The following is a 23,848-nucleotide window of genomic DNA, read 5'->3' as shown; positions in this document are numbered from 1 at the left end:
CTTGAAATATTTTGTGTAAACAGACCACTTGGACTTAAGTTTTCTAAACAGCACTGTCCTCCCCATCATTAAATGCTTAGTGGAAACCATACTCCAGCTTTTTTACTTCTATCAGTTGTGACAAACGATTTCTTACCAAACATCAGGAAGCACTGAACCACCAGTCTGTGCTCCACAGTGCAAAGACTTCACTGCAGAATTAGGTGAAATAGTTTTCCATGTTCTAAAATTATTTCATCCCACAAACATTAGCTATTCCTTCTCGACATTCTAAAACAATACGTGACACTAATCACAGATTTTGTCTACTAAACAGCTACAAAGCTTCATTATCACATCCTTCAATTAAGAATAGGGTGTTCTACTTCCCTAATGGTGTCAGATTTTGCCTGATAAATAACTACAAAGCATCATTATTGCATCCTTTAGTTAAGGTAATAGTCCTTTGCTTCCTTAATGGTGACTGACCAAACAATAGGTAAGCTACAGGAAAAGAGCACCATTCCTCTCTCATGCTACCTGCAGATGTGATTAGTGGTAAGCTGTTATTGTAGCCAGTGCTACAGACAAACTGCAAGGTAAGCTCAGATCAGTACTTGGTCTTGCAAGAACCAGCACATTTCTTTTGCAGTCAGTCTTAACAGATAAAATACTCAGAACCCAGTTCAGAGTTTGAGAGCACAAGTTTCTGCAAGAGTACTACAAGGTGTATTTCCTTTTGTTGTATCAGGAGTCAGTATTTATCATCACAACTATATATATATATATATATATATACACACATATGTATATACAACCAGCAGATCCAAATGCTCCTGAACAACAGTAGTAGTATTTGCAACATGGGAAGCATTATGTCACCATTTTTGAAAGCAGAAGGCCAGTATTTTGCTGAGAACCAGAAGTGCGGAATACAGAAAAATTACTCTCTTCAGGTGATGGCTGTGGTCTGTTCAGATGGGGATACTGTGACTTTCTTAGTGGCAAGGTATCCCAAAAAGAACAGATATTATCCTTAAGATGAAGATCCTAGTAATGTTTGTATGATGGAAGAATTCAGCTTCTCCTGAGCGAAGCCTTGTGTAATTTTTGGAAGCACAGAAAAACAGTTTTAATTGACGATGTACTATTTTTTAAAGTTTGCTTCAGTTCCAATTAAATCACAAGTGGCAAGGCTGAAAGCATGGTATTTTCTGCTCTGCTGGGGTGGCTGGGGTCCAGGCCATCTGCGTGGAATGCACGGCAGGACATTCCACCCTTCCGCCAGCATAGCCAGCGGTGCCAGCCGCTCCTGCAACCCGCAGAGGGGACAGGGAGGGATCTTCTTTTGTTTTCCTTATTTGTTTATTTGCTTTACTCTGGCAGCAGGCAAAGGGCTCGTCTCTTGCCAAGTTCATTACTATTGTAAAATGTTCCCAATTACACTGACTAAAGCGCTACAGTGAGGAGGGGAAAAAAAAAACAACTTTCGAGTTTACAATGAAACTACAGGACTTCATAAGCCTTGATTTTAGAAAACAGGTGAGAGTTGGATGTAGCATCTCTCTCCTAAGTGCTCAAATCCACACACATCACTTGTTCAAAATATTTCTTTCAAATTTTTCAATGAAGTTTTTTGTTAAAGAATCACCCAAGTGCTATCAGCCTCTTCATTTAGCGATCTTCTACTTCCAAAACGTCTAAGTTTTGTGTTTATATCTGGGACTATTCAGCCATATGTAACATATTCCTTACTGTTTTCTAAAATTGCAATCGGTTTGTTATTATCAACATGAAAAGGCATGTTTGTATCTTTCTGGCCCCATTAACTCTCTTCCTCATCTCACAGAGTTCTTGTCCCCCACTCACTGAATGCAGACACAAATTGTTGGTGCAGCATCTCTCAGTCTCCTAAAGATGACAAACTAACCAAGCAGCAATATTCCGGTAGTGGCAGAACTGATTCAGGAAAATCCCATCCTCCTTTTCCTCAGTGGCACCACAGCCTAAATCAGCCTTTTCATATGACTCTGCTCTGAGGGAGTGAAAAATGCTACTTAAAAGCTTACAATACAAGATTAAGACCTCCAGTTGTATAACTCTGGACACCAAGTTGACTGTCACAGCCATACACTCACAGGCACTCACACACAGAACAAGTTCTTACTCATGTACAGCACAGCTGTTCTATGTCTCCTCTGCAATTCAAACGTTGCATGTTTTCCTTTGAAGAGATTTTATTTACTGACTTGTCTCTTATGTCTAATTTACAATCCCAAAATATATCTATCATTCTCCCACTTCTCAAATCAGTACTATATCTGCTGGTCCTAAGCTGCAAAAGACAAGGGACCTTCCTCTCCAAGAAAGAAGAATCCATTCCTGGGTAGTACCCAGAAGTTCTCTAAGCACAGCAAGAGATGGTACAGAACTACACTCTGACATGCAGGAGCAAGGTTGTCCCGCCCAAGATAAGGATAATCAATCAGAATATGGTACTTGTTTGAAAGGCATTATTCTCAGGTCCCTTCTGTTCAGTTGGAGAGCTAAGTAAGCATTTGCTTCATATATTAAAAATAGGTAGAAGACCTGAGCATAGCAATAACTTTATTACAGACTACAAGAATGCTGAAGATCCTACAAAACCCCTCTCAGTTCCTCCAAATACATGAAGTTCCAACAGCCAAGAATTAATCACAAAAATCTTCCACTGCTCTTTCACTATGAAAAAATCACAGTTATACTTTAATACAAAAGGAAGCAGTAAGTTCAGCAAATGCTTACTGTCAATGCTGAATCAATATAAGCTTAGGAAAAAGAATGAGAGGAGAAGCAGGAGAGTGGGAATAGCATTAAAAGCAAACACTCATCCACCACTTCCTGAAGTTAAACAAAAGGTACCAAAACTAACTGAGCTGCTGCAGGCCCCTTGCCCAGCTCGTACCTGCCACGCAGCTCCTGCCCACAAAACACCACAAGGCTGGACGAGAACATTTTGAAGACCAAACGTTACCCTTCCATGAGATGTTCCCGCATTTCTCAGTGGGAAAGGAACAAGAAAATGGAATGCTGTCTAAATCTGTTTACCTAAAATAAGCCACCCCTGCTTCGACACTCCCTCCCTACCCCGAGGGATTTAAGAAGCATGCACTGCCATGATCTGACAAGATCCAATAAACCGGACAGCCTCCCTCTCGCCTGCACAAGGACACAGCTGCTCTGATGCCTCATCTAGGCCTTGTGTGTCCAACAGCTCAGCCAGATCTTTATTTCAGTAGGAAGTATTACACACTCCTCTAATCAAGGCTGCAGTTAGACCCACATGCAGATAACCAAATCCTGAAGGCTTCTTCTGACACAAAAAGATCAGTAGAGCTTGTGTTTTTTCACTGTCCCTTTCCAGCTCCTATCTCTCTTACAGTAGCCCTGCTAAAACTTGGTACACTTCCCAAGCAAAACTGTCACCAGCTAATCTCTAAAAGCCACCAGCACACTCCCCCCTCCCCCCAAATGGATCCATCCACAGAACAAAACCAGCTGCTCCTGATAAACCTACATGGCTGCATTTCACAATACTCTGGAGACCTCTAAAGCACTATGCCTGAGCACAGCATGCTTGGTCCTGTAACAAGTGTATTAACACATGGCCCCTTGCATCCTGGAAGCACAAATATTACTGCGGAAAAGTGCACAAAATCAGAAATTTTAAGCGTGAACTGAGTCACAAGGAATGTACTCTGAACAGCTAGGTAACTTTAGGGTGAACAAAATTAGTCATCTTCAGTGAGTAACACAAAACAAAGTACAATTTGCAAAGATATCAAATTAAGAACATTCCGTTGTAATTGATTTTAGTCAAGAACTTCATGTCATTTCATATTAAAGGCTTTTTTTTTTTTATTTGTAAGTACACGTTAGATTTTTACATAACAAAACAGCTGGCTGGGAGCATGTGGCAATAGACAGTATGTGATGCATATCCCACTTCCTAACTTCCCTTTGGTCTCCTGGCCAGCAGGAGTTGGTCATCTGTGGCACTAAGAGAGGGAGGACATTTATCATTATTCTTCTGTAATCATCTATTCAACAAACAGGATTTCAGACCTAACAGCTGCATCCAGCAATGGGCAATGTGTTTTATCTAAGTCAGTCCTTTACCAAAAGATTACATGTGACCATCCACAGAAAGAATCCAATTCTGTCCCCAGGATACATGGCATCCCAATTATGGAGTATTATGTCAGCAGAAACAATGAGCAAAAGAGACACATACCTTAAATTTGAGCTTTTAACTGGCTATTACCATAGAGGGTGACAGAACACAAAAGAAACGATACAGAATGAGTCCAATTTGCTTTCACTTGCTGAAGCAAAGCAACTTGCATATAAAAGACAGACAGTCTAATTTTAGCAGAAAATAAGCTGATGTACAAACTATTCTTCAAATAATGATAATCACATTAGAAAGGGTAAACCTCAGGTAAAGACTACAATGGAAAGCGTGCTAAAGCATCTGTTGAAGCATATCAACCAAATTAGCATAACCTCCCATAAAATCAAACAGTCTTTACAAACCACCACCACAAACCCTCATGAGATCTGCAGCAGTTAAACAGCATACCCAGCAAGCCTACACACAGCTTGCTTCTGCAGTTGCCCTGGCTCCTCTATTCCTCTGCTTACCGAGGCAGCTTGACTTTGCCATCCTAACTGACAACACTTCGATATCAGATTTGAAGTTACTTTTCCCCCACCAAACAGAAGCATATTCTGTCATAGTGACATTACTGGATTCACACTCGCAGCAAATGAGAACAACAACTTCATAGACATTTGAACAATTATTTATTTTATCAGAGGACATATTTCTTAAATTAAAGTGGATTATTTTAGCCTGTTTTATAGGAAAAAAAGTTTCATCTTGTCTAGTACATAACTAGTTTCCAAACTAGTACATAACCAGCTCCACAAATACATCAAGCCAGCAAACTGTCACTGCCACCACTAGAGTTGATCACGCTCCCCCCTCCATCACTCTGGTCTCTCAGTTTTCCCTCTGTGCCTCTCCCTGTGCAGAGGTACTTGTGCAGCAGTACAGTGAATTGGATAAGGAATTGATCCCAGCTGAACCTAAATGCTGTTTTCTTTCCATTAGTTTTAGCCTGTATCACTAGCGGAATCCAATTCCTAAGCACTCAAGCACTTGAGTTGGCAAAGAGAAGGGAATAAACAGCTCAAGCAGTGAGAAGAGGGCACTTCTCACAGCAGTCCCATTGGCCCAAAATGGCATAAAATACATAGTCTTTGTGTGATAAGCTTTTTGTTACAGGATACTGTAGTGCTTTTATAAAGACCTGTTCCTCCTTGTAAATGTATATTTAAAGTTTTTTACACAGAAAATCCTCAAGGTTGCCTTTACACATTCTTCAGTCATTGCTTCCATTTCAGTTGTTTCAGGTTTTTTCTCTCTTCTGGAGGGAAAGTAAAGTATATATATTTGGAAATACTGCAACGTGTAGTGAGCAGAACAGGATACCAAATGAGATACTTATGCCAAGTCAAAAAAAAAATTAGGAAGTTCTACAGCTCTTCTCACCTCTTTTCTCACCTTTTACGGAAGAGACGGTTCTCAAAACAGAGGAAGAATCACAGTAGAAGTGATTGGGCACAACTCCTGGTGTAGCCAGAGCTCATGGGCTGAGGCTCTTCCAGCCCGTGGCTGTGGCTATTACAGACCTAGTGGTACCAACACTTACGCTGGATGGCACATTATTGCAACCGAGAAAACAAATATATGCTTGTTTTGTCCGAAGGGGAAAATTCTCCTCCTCCTCAAAGTGATCCACCCTATTTCCTGCTTCTCAATGCTATAAAAGCAATTTAATGGTTTTACATTTTCAACTCCACATTTGAGAATTCCACATTTACCTCCTCCAGCCTCAGTCATGAGGAGCAGCAACACATTTGTTAGACTGCTCTTTTTCTGCCCAGCTGCATGGATACTAGGAGAGGGAAAAGCCGTGTACATAAGACATTTTTATTGATGTTGATTTTATGCCATAATTTTATACTTTTCATACTTCAGTGTGCTAGTGTTTTGTTCAAAATAAATCTCAATGATACAAAATGAGCTAAACCTAGCATTTAGCTTTCCAAGTAGTACTTGCACATTCTGCATTTTGATACATATGCTAATACCTACTAATTAGAATCATAACAAAGACTTTAAAGACAGGAATTAGGGAGAGGAATTTTCCAAACCAAAATTTATTCGTTATATGACAAAACAAACATTAGAACCATTTCTTCCGTATAATGATGCAAAATATTCTCACAATAGGAGAATTGGGGAAGAATTCTAATACGAAAATCAATTAATAAAATGAAACAAAAACCTACATGCTATAAATTTGCCATTTCATTATGTTCAGCCTCAAACACTGCTAAAATAAAAAATTACTATGCATATTTTTGCATACCTCAAAAAAAACTAGGATATATCATGGTTTCTGTGTGATATGCAATTTCTAGGTCCAGTATTAGAAATTAGTTACAAACACCATGTATGTGTATGTTGGATGTTGTATGTGTTATGGATGTAATGATGAAACCCACTGCAGTATTGTGGTTAAATTCTCTGTACCTGTAGCAAAAATTATTCTTATTGTTTTAGAGCACTCAAAGGACGAGGAAAGCTTCTGTGCTCATACGGTTTTTTTACATAGATGAAGGCATATTTTACTTTTTATCAACACCGTAACTACATTAGCTGAAGAGGTTGTTTCCCAGAAGCCTACAAAAGAAGACAAAGCAGTATGATTTCACTGAATGGGAAGATCCTAATCAGTACCTTGTATTAGCAATTTAATACCAAAGACCACTGATAGAGAGTTAGAGGTTAAAATCCATCATCATCCTAGTAAAACTCCTTTGATCCATTCTAAAAGCTCCTGTTTTGGTAATAAAAGTAGAATTCCATCTACCATTCTGCTTTTATATTAAACCCATAAGCAAAATCATATGAATGTATTTCCAGTGAGCATACCCTCAGAAGTATTTCAGCATGACAGGAAAAAGCTGTTACACTATTAGAATTGCAAATTATGTCACCTTTCAGCGAGTGACCAGCAACAGGCCACTCAGAAGTGCTTGGCAATAGAAGGTGGCTTGTTTTCACAGTAGTTAACGCTTACTTTACGGTTAATCCATCTCAACTTTGCAGGCTTGCTTACCTCAGCAATCTGCACATTTGAAATAAATAAAGTAGTAGGAAGAGAGAAGTTTATATTCCTGTCCCAGGCTGCTGCTTTCGGTATTTGTGCAAGTTCATCGGTGGCTACACTATTCCATAATGACAGCGTGAACATTCAAACTACTACCAGATTACCTTTTTCTTAATATGTACCCTAAGAAAAAACAAACAAACAAAAAACCACTACCGACAACAAAAATACCCAAACCCTGAACCACAATTTACACTACTTAGATATCTGTAGTATATAAAATACTATGCAGAAAACTACAAGTCCATCCATTACTTAAAACAACCTTGCCAGCTGAACATCCTTGTTTAAACTCTTACACCATTTGTGCACTTCTACCCTTAGCAGTCACCATCTTGGTCAGACACACAGGAGATCCTTGGAACCACATTCTCCGCAGGAGCGCAACACTAAAGGAAATAACACAATTCGAAAACAGGATGTGCACAAGAGGTTTTTCTGTGTGCACATTCCCAACCTACATCTGCAAAGAATATTTGGGCAAGGGGAGAACAGATTCAAGCCCAGAGCTTTATATAACCAGTACACAAATAAACAGCAGTAAGAGGACAGAGCAACAAGATTATGCTCCGAATATTCTTGTCTAACCGGAAGGCAAAGCCAAGAAGCCCTGCAGGAAACACGGGCTAGAAGTAAACTGTCTTATTTCCTATTGCTTCTACGTTTAAAAACATCCCCAGTATGCATAAATCAAGATGTCACTGGCAGTGAAAACAGAAGCCCAGCTTAACTCCATAGCTACAAGGCTCTGTTAATCCCTCTCTAACATTCTCACTAGGGTCCCCAGCTTTCTTTTGTTCTCATAATATCAAGCAATGACAAAGAAGCTATGACAATGACACAGAAGAAATTTTTATTCACTTGTCAGATACTGGTAAAAATATCTCTCTCAAAGGTACAGTATTGAGAATTAAAGCAAGTAGAGGCTACTGTGGCATACAGACAATCATTTCCATTTTTGAACATGGATTTATTGACAGCAGCATCCCAAACACTGAGAATAGTCACACCTGCAGTCTAACATGGATCAACATAAAGTATCAATGTCATTACTTGTTGGGGTTTTTTTAAGACAATCAGTCTTCAGAAACATTCATAGTTCATGCATATGTCAGTTCTGTTTATTATTATTGCAAGGTGTAGCAAGAGGAATGCTGTACTCTGGAGGGAGAAACTGGAGCAATAGAAAGAAGTGGTTCTGCCCTACAAAAAGGGAACCTCCTGCTTCTACACAGCCATGTTAGAAATCCAGATAGCTTTTCTTTGGACAGGGTGTAACATACTGAAGTCTATCAGGGTGGTTACAAACGTGCTGCTGCCACAGTGCATCTGAGGGAGCAGGCACTGCATGTTTAACTTTCCTTTGTTTCCCTTCCACTCCCAGATGTGAACTATTTTCAAAATTATCTTAAGTATTTATCAGCAACTTCTTCACTGACTTGTTTTGGTAAAAGCTATATCTTCTAGAGGAAAAAGGGCAAAGGAGACAGTACTGATAAAATCTGCCCACCTTTTCATAATAAAGGCTCACAAGAGCTGCTATAGCCTTATTTGCTCCCTTGGCGTGGGATGAGGTCATCCCCAACATATTTTGGAGAATGCAATACCTGAATGAGTCAAGTTCTACTGTATCTTAAAGGAAATGGAATCTCACCAGGAAGCACTGAGTTACAAGACTCAAATGTTGGACACTGTCACACATACTTTAGTTATCCTTTGAACTGAATTAGCTAAACCAATGCTAATTCTCATGAAGTATACATGGACAATAACCTGTACATGATATTTTTGTAACAATTTGATTTAAAACCTACTAAAGGAAGCCAGGGAAGAGCAGTGGGTTTTCAAAAGCCTAAAGCGTAAACAGTTCCAAGGAATACAAAAGGGTCATTTCCAGTCACTACACAAACCTGATTTATTCTCAGCATGATACCAACAAATCAGAGGTAGTATTCAACTGATCAGCTGTTTTTACTGGCTTGGTTAAATATCACTCCTTGCAGTACCCATCAGGATCATATCTTCTTCTTCTACATACTTAGCATTTGCATGTCTCCCGATCAAGACTTTTCTCCTCTATTTATACTACATAAATAAAGCTGGGATTATTAAGCCAGTGTCTACTAACCATAGAACTTTAGAAATGCAGAATGTATTTAGAACACATACTGAGATCTCTCTTGTGCACACACGAACACCAAAAAAGCCCACCAACAACAAAAGCACTCACCTAAGGAGAAAAAGAAATTATTCTATCACAAATCCTCACCCCAAGCATTCTGTCAGAAGAAATTTCAATTCAGCATTTACATAATTTTAAATGGCAATTACGTTTAGGGAAGGCACCTTCAATCCATGATCTTTTTGTTTCCTATTTCCAGACACTATAGTAATTCCTACTGAACTACTTTAGCAAACTGTGACTTAACGTGCACCATTTTGTTTTAGTCACAACAAAACTACCAGACTGAAAACAACTCTTCAGATTGTGACAAAAGTTTACATAAACTTAAAACACTTAAGCTAAGAGGAATAAGTAAGTTTCAAGCATTTAAACTGTTCAGGAAGCACTACAGATTCAAGAAGACCAAGGCCAATGTACGATGTGGCATCTCTGAAAACACATCCCCAACCCAAGCAGACGTTTTCAAGAAAAACCTAACATAAAAAAAAAAAATAATGCAAGTATAGATTAGAGAAACAACAGGAGATCAATAATACAACTCATATATAGAGCCAAGTGGTCTTGTTTTCAAATTTACATTCTATTCTTTATGATGACAAAACAGACTCCCCCTTAATTCCTACCTTTTTCTGGGGAAGAAAGAAAAAAGGTGGTGTATTTTCACCTCTAGAAAACTGGAAATAAAAGAAAGAGCACCACCATGATTCAGTATCAATATCCTGGGGTACTTTGAAGTCCATAGAATTTCAAATCTTCTCCCCAGCAACCAATTCCATCTTTTCCCCTCATTATCATTGCATTATCAAGATCATTAAAAGTTACTAGAAGGATTAACATATATCTAATGACAGTCACAGTCCCAAAGGTGACATTTCAACAATAGGGAACAGTAAATACCAGAAAGAGAGTGACTTCTGTCATCCTTCAGAACCACATACCACCGTTCAGGGCCTCTAAACTAATGGAAGAATGAAACATGCTAAGAAGACAGCTGATTTCATGAATAATAGATCTGAAAAAAAATCACCTTCCTCAAAAAAGTATTAATTTAAAACACTTGGAGGCAAAAATGCACAAATAGCTCAAATGCACAAATAGCTCAAATGCACAAAAAATTATGAGGAAAAGCACTCCATTAGCTTCCATTCCTAAAGTTTTCCAAACTCAAAACTGAATCACCAGCTAATACATTCAGTACTTTTGCAAGAAGAAACAGATATCGGAAATGAGTGCTACAAGAGGTATTTTAGGAGAGAGTTATATTTTTGTCCAACTGTAACAATCAGATTTTTGTGAAGTCTTTCAACTTCCTGTACGTTGAAAGGGGAGGTATTTGCAAACAAAAGATGAAGCTTTACTGTGCTGTTAAGTAAATACCTTCTGGATATCTACCTCTGCATCACAGGACTATCATAATGCGAAACAAAAGCCTACCAAGACCAATATTCCATTTTTGATAATGGCCAACACTGAAATGATTCAGAAAGACTACATAAATCTCTGAAAACGCAGCTAATTGCCCAACACCATATCCCAAGAGGAATTCCTTCCCGACTCTGACTGTTCAGCTTTGATGAATGGACTGAAAACCAATATTATCCTAGCTGGTACCCTTGCTAATGTGGTTAATCTTTACAGAACCATATTATTTACCTTAGCGAATCATGCAATTTAAATCCTCAGCTCAACTATGGGCTGTATACAAAAATTCTTCCCATTTATTAGTATTCCAACCTTCTATTGTTATGCAATACACCAAAATTGTGCTTTATCGTCAAATATGCTGGCAAGTCAATTGTCTTTAAACCCACTTTTGCCTTATACTCCCCTCATTTTTGAACTTGATGTTATTTTTCCATATGATGAAGCAGGAAAAGTATTTATTGAAACCTAGTTAATCTGAAGTTTTTCTGTATTTGATTTTGTAACAAAAGCACATTGGAGAATTCATTCTTTCAAGGTCTGAGACAGTGCCTGCTGTGACACTCACGTTGTCATTTTACGACTAAACTCCAAAAAAAGGGTGCAAGAAAAACAAATCCAAAATGAGATTAAAAATTAGTTAGTAGCTCACTGTCACTCTAAAATAATATTTGTTTTAGGAACCATGAGTTAATGAGTAGCCCATGGCTATATGATAACCATTGTCTCTTTAGGAGATTAGACTCCTTTTTGGACAGGTTTATCTCACAGTATTTTTACTTCATGTCCTGTGCACTCCACCCACATCACTAGTCTCCAGGGATCTTAGGGAAACAAGCAATGGGGAGAGTTCATGTAAGCAAGAACATTATTACTTTCACTGGGAACATGGATACAATGTGGATTAGTTATTCCCACAGCTGTTTGGTCCTGTCTCTCTCCTTTTTTTTTTGCATGTAATAAGTCCATATACTTGGTCATATACCAGCAAAAGCATTAGGGGACAGTTGATTTTACTTAGATTCTTAGAGAAACTTCATATTTGCAACATCTCTTAGTAATGATATGGTATTTTTCATCCCAAACATCCCAAAGCTAGGATGCTCTATCCCTCTTATTTTAGTTAATACTGACCAAATCTACTGCATTGTTTGGTCAGCAATATCAAGCAGGTGAAATTAACTTTCCATCTGGCTACTAGAACTCTATGTGCCATTTTTAAAAAGCATAACACTAAGGATAGTGGATTGCAGAATTAAGAGGAATAGGGAAAATATAGGTGCATCTTCCCATTTCACTTTGCTAGGACTAAGAAGCTCTGGGTGGATTTGGTTTGCACACAGAGTCTGGCTCCCCCATTACAACAGCCTTTGACCTCCTCCAAGCCTCATGTACTGTTTTATAGCTCAGATGAACCTGACAGAGATCTAGCTTGACTTCTGGAGCACTTGATCGACACAGTAAGAACAGCAAACATGGAGCAGTCACTAAACTCGGGTTTCAAAGGTAACAGCAGAGGACACAACTTTGCACAGAGCTGCACGTTTCAGCCCAACCATATTTCATTTTCCATCACACTATCAAATCAAGGCCTCCAGGAAGCAAAGGTTCTTTCCCACTCAGGTTCTGTGTAGTCCACAAAGGGTGCACTGATCTGGTAGTTACATCATGCAGAAGACATCAGTGTTTCTCTGTATTAGCCCTTGAGATTGGTCAGCACTATCTGTTGGCCTAACTTGTGATACCATCAAATTGCACACCCTGATTTTTGGCATAACCAGGACTAGAACCTTTGTCTGTAAAGTCACAGACCCAAACAAACCCCATGCACCCCTTATTATAAACATGTGCTATGTCCACAGGCAGAAGAAAATATTACATACAAACCATGGGACAAGAACCATCGGCGAAGGGATCAGAGGGCAGCAATAATGTTTGCAGCCACAGGCAGCTGAGAAGTCTCCACAGACATCAACACAGCGCACTGTGATACCTGGGTAGCACACTGCAGGCCTCTGCTTGCTAAATGGGAATGTGTGACGCACCAGGCCACAGACATTTATCTGGATGAACAATAAATTACTCCTTTAGGTCAGGCATGTACTGGAATTCCCCCAGATCCAAGTTCTTCGGGCATTTGTTTTGACAGCTACAGCTCAATTACCAACAGTGATTGTACATAAGATACTATTGTGTGCAGTACTTTATAAAAATATCAAGGTCTTAGTAATAATGGAAAATAATTATAATTCCTTTATTAAATCCAGAGAGGAAATAATGATGTATGTGCTAGCAAAGTTTTATTACATGTATAAACACCATCCTTATTCCTATATTTCCTTCCTCTTTGTTCAAATTCTGCTTATTCAAACAACAAGGCTGTTCTTGACACTGGGGACCATCAGCCTGGTGATCTCTCTCATGTACTCTCAGGTTTGTTTTCCAAAATATTTTTTTTTTTTTTTTTTTTTTTTTTTTTTTTTTTACTGTTCGTCATAGCAAGAGTGCTTTTACACACAGGAGGTCAAATACAGTTAAAGGAGTGAATTTGAATTGTATCTGTTAAAACACATTAAAACCTTCATGGAAGTTGTCATTCAGAAGTTAAGCAACCTCCATGTTAGCTTAATTCGTGATACCCACAAATATTTAACACCTTTTTATTTTACATTTTTGGCTTGGCTCAGAAATACTGTGGATAGACACACCTAAACAAGTAGAACCAATGTGCTGAAATTTGTCTGTCTTTACAATAAAGTTATGTCTTCCTCAAGAAATTCTTAACAACTTTATTTTATAATAAAAAAGAGCCCATGTTTCAGAATAAAGTGTTTAAACATGGAAATTTAATAGATTTATTAGGCAAGAGTATTTCTAATTTTATTTAATTACAAAAAGGATTACATTCATTTCTACTCAAAAAAAACCAAACCAACAACAAACCAACAAAAAAACAATGCAACAAGGGATTTTATCCAGCAAGATAGTGGATTATTCTGTGTTTCATGAACTGCAGAAAATACTTCTTCATTAACAAGATGACTAATTTCCAGTATTCTCAGCCAGTCAAACAGTGAAAATTAGTAAGTTTTCAACTACCCAAAATTTGACTTAAACAGAAACATTGATTCTACTAACAATGAGAAAATGCAAATCTGTGAACATGTAAATAATATCTTGCCCATTTGAAAAGTTATACCACATATAGCAACAGCTGCCTACATTTCAGTGGATGACTGGGCACATTCTGCCTGAAACAAACATGGAAAACCACTTATAAGCACTCTAAAAAAAAAAAAAAAAACAAAAAACACCACCTTACTACAGTACAGTGTGAAAACAGAAAGCCCTCCCCTTTAAAAGGCAAACTAACCACATTGCCTATCAAAACTTGCAGCTAAATGCCTAAATGCTTGTGCACTACAACCATTCACCCGCCATCTCCCCTTTCTTGGATGAGTTTTCATAGCACTTTACTCCACCTGCTCAAGCCTCAACAAGCTCAAGTGAGTCAGGCCAGTACCTTCATATCCATCAGGGTGGGGCAAGGGAGACAACCTCAGTACAGACACTCTGGGGTTATAAGAATGCAAATCACCAAAGCCAGCATTTTGAATAGTATCAAAGCTAAAACTTATGCTACACCAGACCACATGGTAAAAGCCTATCATATGCCTAATAAGAAACATTCATAAATACATCCAAAAAACCCTGAAATTTCACAGTAGCCCTCAAAAATTGCTCATCACAACGACATCACAATAATCAAGTGAAGAAGGGACACAAGAAGAACAACTGCTGTTAGATGCCCATCGAGGAGTACTGAGAAAACAGCACTCCTCAATGTCCAACAAGTCAGGTAGCGGAGGGATATCCAAGAGAGACCCTCAGCCTTACAAGATTAAGGCTAGAATTGAATAAAAAACCAGCTACAGTCATTAGGCTGAAGCATCCCCTTCGCTATTTCTTCTGTTCACCTCTTACCAGTCAGACTTCTCCCAAACCTCAAAAGCCAGCTACTTCAAAAAAATGGCACTATCTGGCTACAACAAAAAGGAGACACAGACAAGATCTGAACTGTAGGTTAGCACAGACACCCCAATCAGAAATTACAAGCGAAACAAAAAGGCTGGTTCACGGAAAAAAATAAGACAACTTTGGAAGAGATTAGGGATATCTGAGGATCTGGATACCCTGACCAGAACCAGCAAATGCTCCCATTTCTAATCTCTTTCCTTTCCTAGAAGAGCTACAGATAACCTTAAATAGCAAGACCAGTGCCCAAATATGGCTTTTTTGAATGTAGGCTGGTCAGCTCCTGAAAAAAAAGATATCAGTCCCCTGTTAAACCTGCAGGCAAGATTTATCCAGCTGACCTGGAGCTGTAGTACTTAACATGGCTTTTGTTTAAGACTATCTATTAACATAAATAAGAGATACAAGGATGCCCAGAAGCTTTTCCTTTCTTTCTCAAGTATATCTGTTGGTCTAATAGAAGTTATTAGCCCTCACTACAAACTTGACTCCTCTTATATCTGATGGAAAGCAGTCACACACTGACACTTTATTAGACATGACCATGAAGGTTACAGACAGGAGTTCCAGCAACACCTGGATATCATCAGAGAAGACTGACTAAAAAAGCTATTTACCATTTAATACACCTGACACAAACTTGAAACCAGAGAATTAATTCTGCAATCTGAGCCCGTCCACAAAGTAGACACCTCCTCGTAAAAAAACATCTCTAGCCAGTTTTGCATAACCTGTTCAGAAGAAACAACTCCATGCTGGCTTATGAAGAACCATGCAAAAGAACAAGTTCTCTAAATTAAGAAATTCTAGATTGACGTTTGCAAAATGAAGCAGTTAAAAAAAAAAATCAGGCTCAAGTCTGTGCAACCTGTTTCACACAAATTCTGTGCTTAATGTATAAATACTAGAAGAGTTCTCAGGTAAAAGTCCCAAGTATTTACACATTGCAGAGTAGAAAAGGGACAGCAGTGATCCAGTCATTGAACAATGACTGTAAAAATATTCAAGGAACACCTTTGTAACCTGAGGAGTGAAGAAAGGAAGGGGAAAAAAAATTACAAAAGTATGCAGATATATTCTGAAGAGCTTGAGTTACTGGACCTGGATCATTTAAAGGTAGTTTTCTGCATGCTTAGATCCTGGCTTAGTGGTTTTACTCTTTCAGTGCTCAGAGTAAGAATGAATTTGATCTATGACAGTCATTCCTGTCTTGATTCCAGTTTGATTTCTGATGTTTTTCAGAAAATTGTATCTCTACTCTGGTTGTGGGTTTCTGAGGGGTTTTTTGTGTGCATGTACACGCATGTTCAATGCTCTTTCTCCACAATCAGGAACAGAGGTTGGTGGATTGTGTGAAACACACCCTGACCAGTTTCTCTTGGCTGGCAGAATAAAAGGAAACTAACTTTTGAGAAAACTGCCATTTTCCCCCCTCTACAAATGCTAAAATTCTAGGACTGCTCTTCAGCTGTTTAGTTATACTTATCATTCTAGGTGCAAAATTAAATTATTTGAAATTATTGTACACTGTCTCAGGAGCAGGGAAGCTCCTAGACTGCAACTGTTAGAAGTGTCAGAACAAAGCCATGAAGCAACAGTTCTTCCTTAAGTAGTCTCATTGATGTAACAGTCTACAGTACTATTATAAACACCACGGTTGAAAAATACATTTAAATAATCAGATTTATTAATTTCATGTCCAGTGAAGGACACAGTTTAATTTTTTTTTTTTTTTTTTGTAATTGCAGTACAAGATGAGTGGAAAGCCTGCTAGGAAGGACTTTTAATAAATTGAACCTAGCAAACAAATTTTACAACCTTATCACCAATTGTAAAAGGCTAAACACAGGTTAAAAATAATGGACAGTAATGTATCACTTCAGTAGTATTCCTCTAGCAGAAACCCACATTAGAGTTGTTTAACAGGTTAGCAGTGATCGCAGAATATGCAGATCTGACAACACTGAGTTCAAACTTGTATACACAGCTATCTAAAAATTGCAGTCTCTTATTAATTTTACTCTTTCAAGTACGCTTTCTCTGGGCCCACATCCAGCAGATGTAACAGATGGAAACTGCCAGTAAAATGTGGTAAAGTTATGTAGGCCATCATGCGTGAACCAGGCTTCCCAAAAGCTCTCTTGAATCAGACTGCTGGATTCAACCAGCCACCCAAAATACCACCAACCTTCACATTCACGCCACGACAGAGCCAGCACTTTTCTCAGGTAGATGAAACATGATTTACAGCAAATTATAAAGTCTGAGCTATTCATAAATATCCAGTTCATGATGAGTATATTTATAGTTTAGCCATAAACTGAATGTAACAACACAGTGGGACGGCAACTGTGGCAATGCTCTGATGCCACTGCCTGCCCTAGGACAAACTCCCAGTCATGGCATCTCCTGCTTTCACATATTCTGCAGCTCTTCCCAACGTTCAAGCAGAAGGATATATCATCACAAGATAGATCGCTAATTATTTGCAGAGTAATTAGCACTAATAATCACATTACTACATGATTAGATTAAATTGATTTTAGTCCTTGCTGCCACCAAAATGAGTATTCCCTAAGCTTTATGCTCTCACCAACACCACAGGGCTATTAACGTTATTCATGTAGCTACACAAACAGGCTGCAGGAACTCATTTAGCTGAAAACAACCTGAGGAGAGGAAACAAGGCAGAAGAAAAAAAAAAAAGGATTTGTTTTCATTCAGATGAGCATCTTAAACCTACCAGCCTTCCTGAATCCTGATGCTACTGCAAAGCAGCAGAGGGTAACATGCAGAGACATGCGAGAAAAGAGTACTGCTACACTTTTAGAATGCTCAACTCTCTTTCTAAAAGCAAAGTAATAGTTCATTTTACTTTTGAGACCTTAAGATTGATCTACTCTTCTTGTCCCTCAGTAAAATTCTTGTTGGAAAAAGAACACTACTAATAGGAACAAACCAGTATTCAGGAGTATTGTACTCACCACAGGAAAGTAACTGACTGATACAAATTCTGTGGCTTGCTAAAGTAACACAGGTTTCAAAATGCAGAATTTGTTTGGCATTTTCTCCAAGAAATCAATAATTAACTACACCAGGACACTTCAGGGAGCAAGGCTCTGCCGTAATTTTTTAATTTGTTTTGCATTAAAGCAGAAGAGCCTCAGCAGTGACCATCTCAGTAATACAACAGAGCACTTTCTAAGCCAGGCAGACATAAGGGAACAACACAACTGAAAAATTTAAACTGCTCCCATACCATCTTGTACAGTAGACTCCTTTTCTACAACTCTTAATAGCTCTTGAAACACACATTTCAAACTAACATCACCTTTCCACAACTACACTAATGAATATTACAAGTTAATATTTAATGGAGATATTCTTTTGCCTGCAGACAATGTTATACTAGTTGTTTTCACAGTTAACTTCTGGTTCAGCAGAGGTACTGCTCATGTGTGCTAAGGGTATGAGGTAATATTGAAGTCTCATCACAACAGAGTGCAAGTGTCTCACAGACAGACCTAGATTTATCTGGGGAGGGCAACCTGGGACCCCACAGGTAATGTTACACTATAAATAGAAGCAAGTAAGGAACATGTGAATATTTCCTGCCCAGTGGGACTGTACATGTCTGGTTTACCAGTTCCAAGCTATTTTCAGCTACCTCAAAGTGGGGAAAACGGCATGTGAAGCCAAGAATCTGCAGGGAATGTAACACAAGGGAAACACCTGTTGTGAGGTCAGATAAAAACTAGAACAAATATACCCACCATGCAAGCTGTGAAAGGTGAGAGGTTGCAGCAGTTTCTAAAGGGAAGACAGCCTTATAAAGGCAGGAGACTTTCTTCACTGGAGACAACTAAAGAGAAGGAAGGGGAAAGCATTCCTTATGGAGCCGAAGAACTTCCAGTGTTACTCCTTTCTTTCTTTCTTTTAATAGAAATATTTGCTATAATTAGGAAGTTTTGAATGGTATTCAGAATAAAAATCATTAGCTACTTCTTCTATAAAGGTCTGCTAGGCAAAGACAGGTTCAACTGTATTATGCACCAGCCAAGCTGACAGATAAGTATGCTGCATGATTGCTCACTGTTCCCATTACAAGATGCACTCCTTACAATTAATGGACTTGATGATCTCTATGGGTCCCTTTCAGCTTGAGATATTCTATGATAATGCACCCCATTCAAAAGTAACAAAAGTTTAGTCTAACAGGTGACAATTAGCATACTGAATTTTTACTGACTCAGAACTAGAACACTGGTGTGCTTTTTCCACACCTAGTCCTTACCTGTTCTAGCTCAAGGTTAGGACTTCTTTGCATAACAGTATTACTCATATTTCACCATAGCCTATCTTGAACTGGACAGTGTCTTAAGGCCCTATGAGGAAATTCCTTAAAGATCCTTCCATAAATGCAGAATGGAAGACAACAAAACAGCAGTATGTGTTACTTTTCTTCTAGCATTCAAAATTACCGCAGGGATAATGTGGTTAAATCCTATATCCAAAACAAGTGAAAGAACTGCCAGCTGTAATTTAAGTCCCTGACAGGTATAGAAGGCTCTGAGAAAGGAGTGGACACTGCAGCTAACAAACAGGGGTTTTTTATTCGTGAGAAAGTTTCCCTTTCCATAAGCTAATGGCACTTCTTCTCACCTCTCACTTGAACGCCTCCGAGCACAAGAAAAACTCTGCCCCCTCAAGAAGTGAAATGTTACCTTTAAACTCGTCAATGAGGATTATTTTCTGTGGAATGTATATCAGTATTCTCTCTGCGTTAGAGGTCTGTGTTATTCCAGGATCAGTGTAAGTATCTCTCTCAGTTTCAAACAGCACAGTCTATTAACCTACTAAACCACAAAGTTTATAGTACAGATGTAGCCCAAATTATCATTGCATTTAACAGGTAGTTGTTGGTAAAACACTTTGTTTCTCTCTTCCCTTTTTACATAACAGTTCACAAAAAATACTACAGTACTCGGTCCTCCTCTATTATGAAAAAAGGCATTACAGCATCAGACATCACTGTTAAAGACTAAAAATAACTGACACCATGTCAGGTTTACTAGCATCATTAATGTTTTACTCCTTTTCAACTATGAATTTTAAAACAAGTTAAAAAAGCAAGTTTCATAACTGAAGGAACAATGCCTGTCTTTGTTACTACTTTGAACTTCAAGAGCAGATCAATGCTATTTGTAACACAAAAGTTTGGAATCACTTCCAAAGAGGGTAATATAGATCTCTGGCAATTAAGCAACTCTGATCTCTAGTCAAAATTGCAGTGAAAATGTATCCTATGCAAAACAAAAAAGCTCAAAATGGTCTTTTTTTTTTTTTTTAATGGAGAGAACGTACTGAAGAAACCATAGTCTTTCACCATGTGGTATTAATGCCACATTCAGTGGAAGGGTAAAAGATATTAATCAACCACAGAAAAGACTTTGGCGCTAAACTAAGCACTGTAACAGGCCAGCAGCTCATTCTTTTCAGCTTTCTTCCTTCAGACTTGACTGGATTTTGAAGCACTTGACTGAACAGAAGGCAGCACCCAGAGAAATTTTGCTGTGTGACCACGTAAGCCTGTAGCTGTTTGTTAATCCGTAATAAATTCACTATTGTTTGTAAGACTCAGCCTCTGGGGTTTTTTTGTATATTAAGCTCTCTGAGGCGATCAGAGACACTTGGGCTGCTGCTCTACGTCCTATGGCTAGAACTTACCCTTCCCCCTGCCTTTCCAAGAGGAATAAAGCAGACCTCACTCTAAATCGTCTATCAGATAAATGCAACACGAGCTCGAAGGGTGGAGATCTAGGAGAGAAGCAACTGTTACTGCTGCCTAATATAACACACTTGCACTTGAAGGATAATTTCTCAGTAATACAAAGTTAAAACACAGAGGATGTTTCTCACACCAAAGGTAAAGGCAGCACAACGGATAACATGAGACATACAAGATGGGTATGGAAAGTGCATGAAAAGCTGAAACTGCAGACCAGCACGTTAGCAAAGCAGTTTAGGAATAGGGAAGAAGATCACAGTGGTTTTATTAGTGGTGACACTCGGGAAAGAGTAACACCACTAAGAAACAGACCAACACAATTTGCCTGCCAGAGGCGTTGACAGAAACCGGTGTGTTACTGGGAGAGACCTGTTCTCCCATTTTCTGCAGGTTTTTCTTCAGCCCTGCCCTCCTCACACCCGAGACCCAAACAGCTGAAGTTTCCACTGCGAGAAAGGCTGAACAAGTGACATTACCCAAACTTCTGCCTGGGCAGACAAATGTCCTCAGTTTCTTTCTCAAACAGCAAGAAGGATGTTTCCATTCACAACCTAGTTGCTAACAGCAGCTCTAACTTGGACAGAATAAGAAAGGGTCTCTCGGGCCTTCTAGCCTTTCCCCCTTCAAAATATCAACGTTCACTCTTCCTGCCATAATCACACACGAACACTGGCCCCTGTAGAACTTCCAAGGTTTTAAAGGAGAAAACATTAAGAGCATCAGTGGGACAATACTGGGTTTGGTCAGGAAAGGAACATACCAGGAAATAGCTGAGAACAAGCGAGTAATGCACAAATGATTCAGGATCCATTGCCATTACAACAGGGAAAACAGGCAAGTCTTTTTCCACATATAGAGGGACCCACCCACCCTGGGGAAAAAAGTACAGAACAAATGCCAGTTTTTTTGTAGCAACTTCAAAAAGCCCAAAGTACTCTGCACAAGAAAATCATCATAACATACTGAGAGTTTGGATAAAGTCAACCTTGATTCTTCTCTGCTTTACAGCATAATTCACACAAAATGAGTACAGCTGTTGTAGTGAGGCACTTTGAGTCTTGTCTAAGTCCTGTGTTTGATGTCTTTTTGTAATTACAGTGACACTTTTTGACACTCCGGCGTTTACTTTTACAAAGTCACCGTAAGTGACTACCTGCACTTTAAGGCTGTTCCAAAACAAATCAAAATAAGCTCAGCATTTCTATTTTCATAGAGACCATCTAATAATAGAGCACAGCCCTCTGACTTACAAGACACAAGGCTTGCAGTACGTGGCACATAGACCCCTTCACATGCCACAAATACTGCACTTCCGCTGCTCAGCCTGCTGGAGGAAAACCCAGCCATCGGTATCTACCCCCCAGATACTCAGCATTCCCTCCATCAGAGTGAGTGAGGGGTCAGACTCACAAGAAAACATAACTCGGATTGACAACTGGCTCAAGAGTCAGACACATCCAGTGTGAAGGTAAGTAACAAGTGCTGCACTGCCACCAGCAAACAGACCAGCTGCAGACAAAGGGCAACACACACACGAGTGATCTTTCTAAATACACCACATCCAGCAACTGTGACAAAATAGTTCACATTGTATTCCAGGCACGTCAGCGTTAGAAAAGGAGGTAACCTAGATAGTAAAAATCACATTCAGGAGCCGGACCGAACTGCCGTAAAGAGGAAACTAAGGGCAGCAAGTTATCACTGCAACATTACTTTTGCTGAAGCATAAACCTACTGCTCATGCGATTTGGAAGCATAATTATTCACAGTTCACCTGAGTGCAGGTCGCCCGCACAATTCATGCAAGAAGTAACAGAGAATATCTTGCTTGGGATACTGGTAGCATATCAGTTCACTCCCATCAACTGCACCTCTCTCTCCTGCACTGTGGTTTCCAGACCTAGAACCAGCAGCAAAGCCCTTTCTACCTTCTGTCTGTGTGTAATTAGCACTATTAATCCCAGGCTATCCGAGCCCCCTGGCGTGGCTCTGATTTGGCGTTAATCTCTGCCGAGGTCTCTTCTTCCTCCCCACAGAAAGCCATTTAAACCTTGGCACGCCGTTCGGTTTAAAGTGATGTTCTGTCGCAGAGGGATTAGCCCCACACTGCACGGGTGGGGAGCGCAGCGAGCTGCCACACCTGGCCTGCCCATACCCGCAGAAAAGGAACGAAAAGTTACTTTTCCAGAGAGCCATCGCTCGGGACAAGGCGAGGGCTCCCGTGCAGCCCTTCCTGCCCCCGGGCGCAGGCGGCTGCACCCGGAGACGCCCGGCTCCGAGCTCCAGCCGCCCTCCCGTCCCCGCCAGCACGAACTGATTAGTCATTTGCGCCGCCCGCGGGGCTCGGGCCGCCCGGGAGCGGGGCCGCCACGGCCCGGAGAGCTCCGGAGGGAGCGACGGGGGGGCCCCACTCACCCCATGAGCCAGTCCATGGCTGGGTCCCGCCGCGCCGGGAAGCTCCCGCGGCCGCCGACTCGCTGCTCACCGCCCGCTCATGTGGGCCGGGGCCGCCGCGGGCTCCTCCCGCGCTCGGTGTGTCCGCGGGTCCCCCTCCCGGCCGGTCCGTCGGTCGGTCGGTCCGTCGGTCCCTCCCCGGGCGCGGGCGGGGCAGCCCCGGGTGCCCCCCCCGGGCGGACACTCGCGCACCGCCGCGGCCGGAAGTAAACACACCGCGCGGCGCAACCCGGAAGCGGCCCCTCGACGCCCCGCCCCCCTGCGCGAGGCACGCCGGGAGTTGTGGTCCGGGCGCGACTGGCGGCGCTGAGTGGACCGAGGGGAGTGGGATTCCCGAGGGCTCTCCGGGTTGGGGACTCCCAGTGTCACTCGTCCCCCTCCGCGGAGGTTTCACTGTCCGCGCCTCAGCGGTTCAGTTTCCCTGAGGGCAGCCCCGACGAGATCACACCTCAAGGCAGTACGTGTTAATTGGAGAAGGTGATGAGAGCCTGCCTGGTGCTCCCACAGGGCCGCCAGGCACTGACCCACGGCCGTCGTGCACGGAGACCTCTGTCCTCTCGTGCCTTCGGCAACCCGAGGTTGTTCCGGAGCCTTGGGAGTGGGACACAGGCTGGACACCTCCCTCAGCAGCCTTGTCACTTCTGCTACAGAAGCACAGAATGGAAAATACCTCTGAGATCATCAAGTCCAACCTGTGACCAA

The 23,848-nt window shown here is 40.5% G+C and overlaps 1 protein-coding gene and 1 long non-coding RNA gene across 2 annotated transcripts in view; both read right to left on the bottom strand.

The window, feature by feature from the left end:
- MOB2 (MOB kinase activator 2) overlaps positions 1–23,235 on the bottom strand; it is a 113,565-nt gene extending 90,330 nt beyond the window's left edge. Inside the window, exon 1 of the mRNA XM_027651243.1 lies at positions 23,108–23,235. Coding sequence (XP_027507044.1) covers positions 23,108–23,124 — 17 coding nt within the window. The 5' untranslated portion in view covers positions 23,125–23,235. The remainder of the gene's footprint in view (positions 1–23,107) is intronic.
- Positions 7,200–7,625, bottom strand: LOC113950879. Its single transcript, XR_003528923.1, has 2 exons — positions 7,581–7,625; positions 7,200–7,320 (listed from the first exon to the last, which is right to left on the bottom strand). It is a non-coding gene; the product is annotated as an uncharacterized LOC113950879 (long non-coding RNA).
- Positions 23,236–23,848: the final 613 nt, after the last annotated feature.

The sequence above is a fragment of the Corapipo altera genome, unplaced genomic scaffold (assembly GCF_003945725.1).
Source record: "Corapipo altera isolate COAL_440 unplaced genomic scaffold, ASM394572v1 78, whole genome shotgun sequence".
NCBI classification, from domain to species: Eukaryota; Metazoa; Chordata; class Aves; order Passeriformes; family Pipridae; genus Corapipo; species Corapipo altera.
Note: the sequence above shows the minus strand (reverse complement) of the source record. Positions and strands in the feature narration are given on the sequence as shown.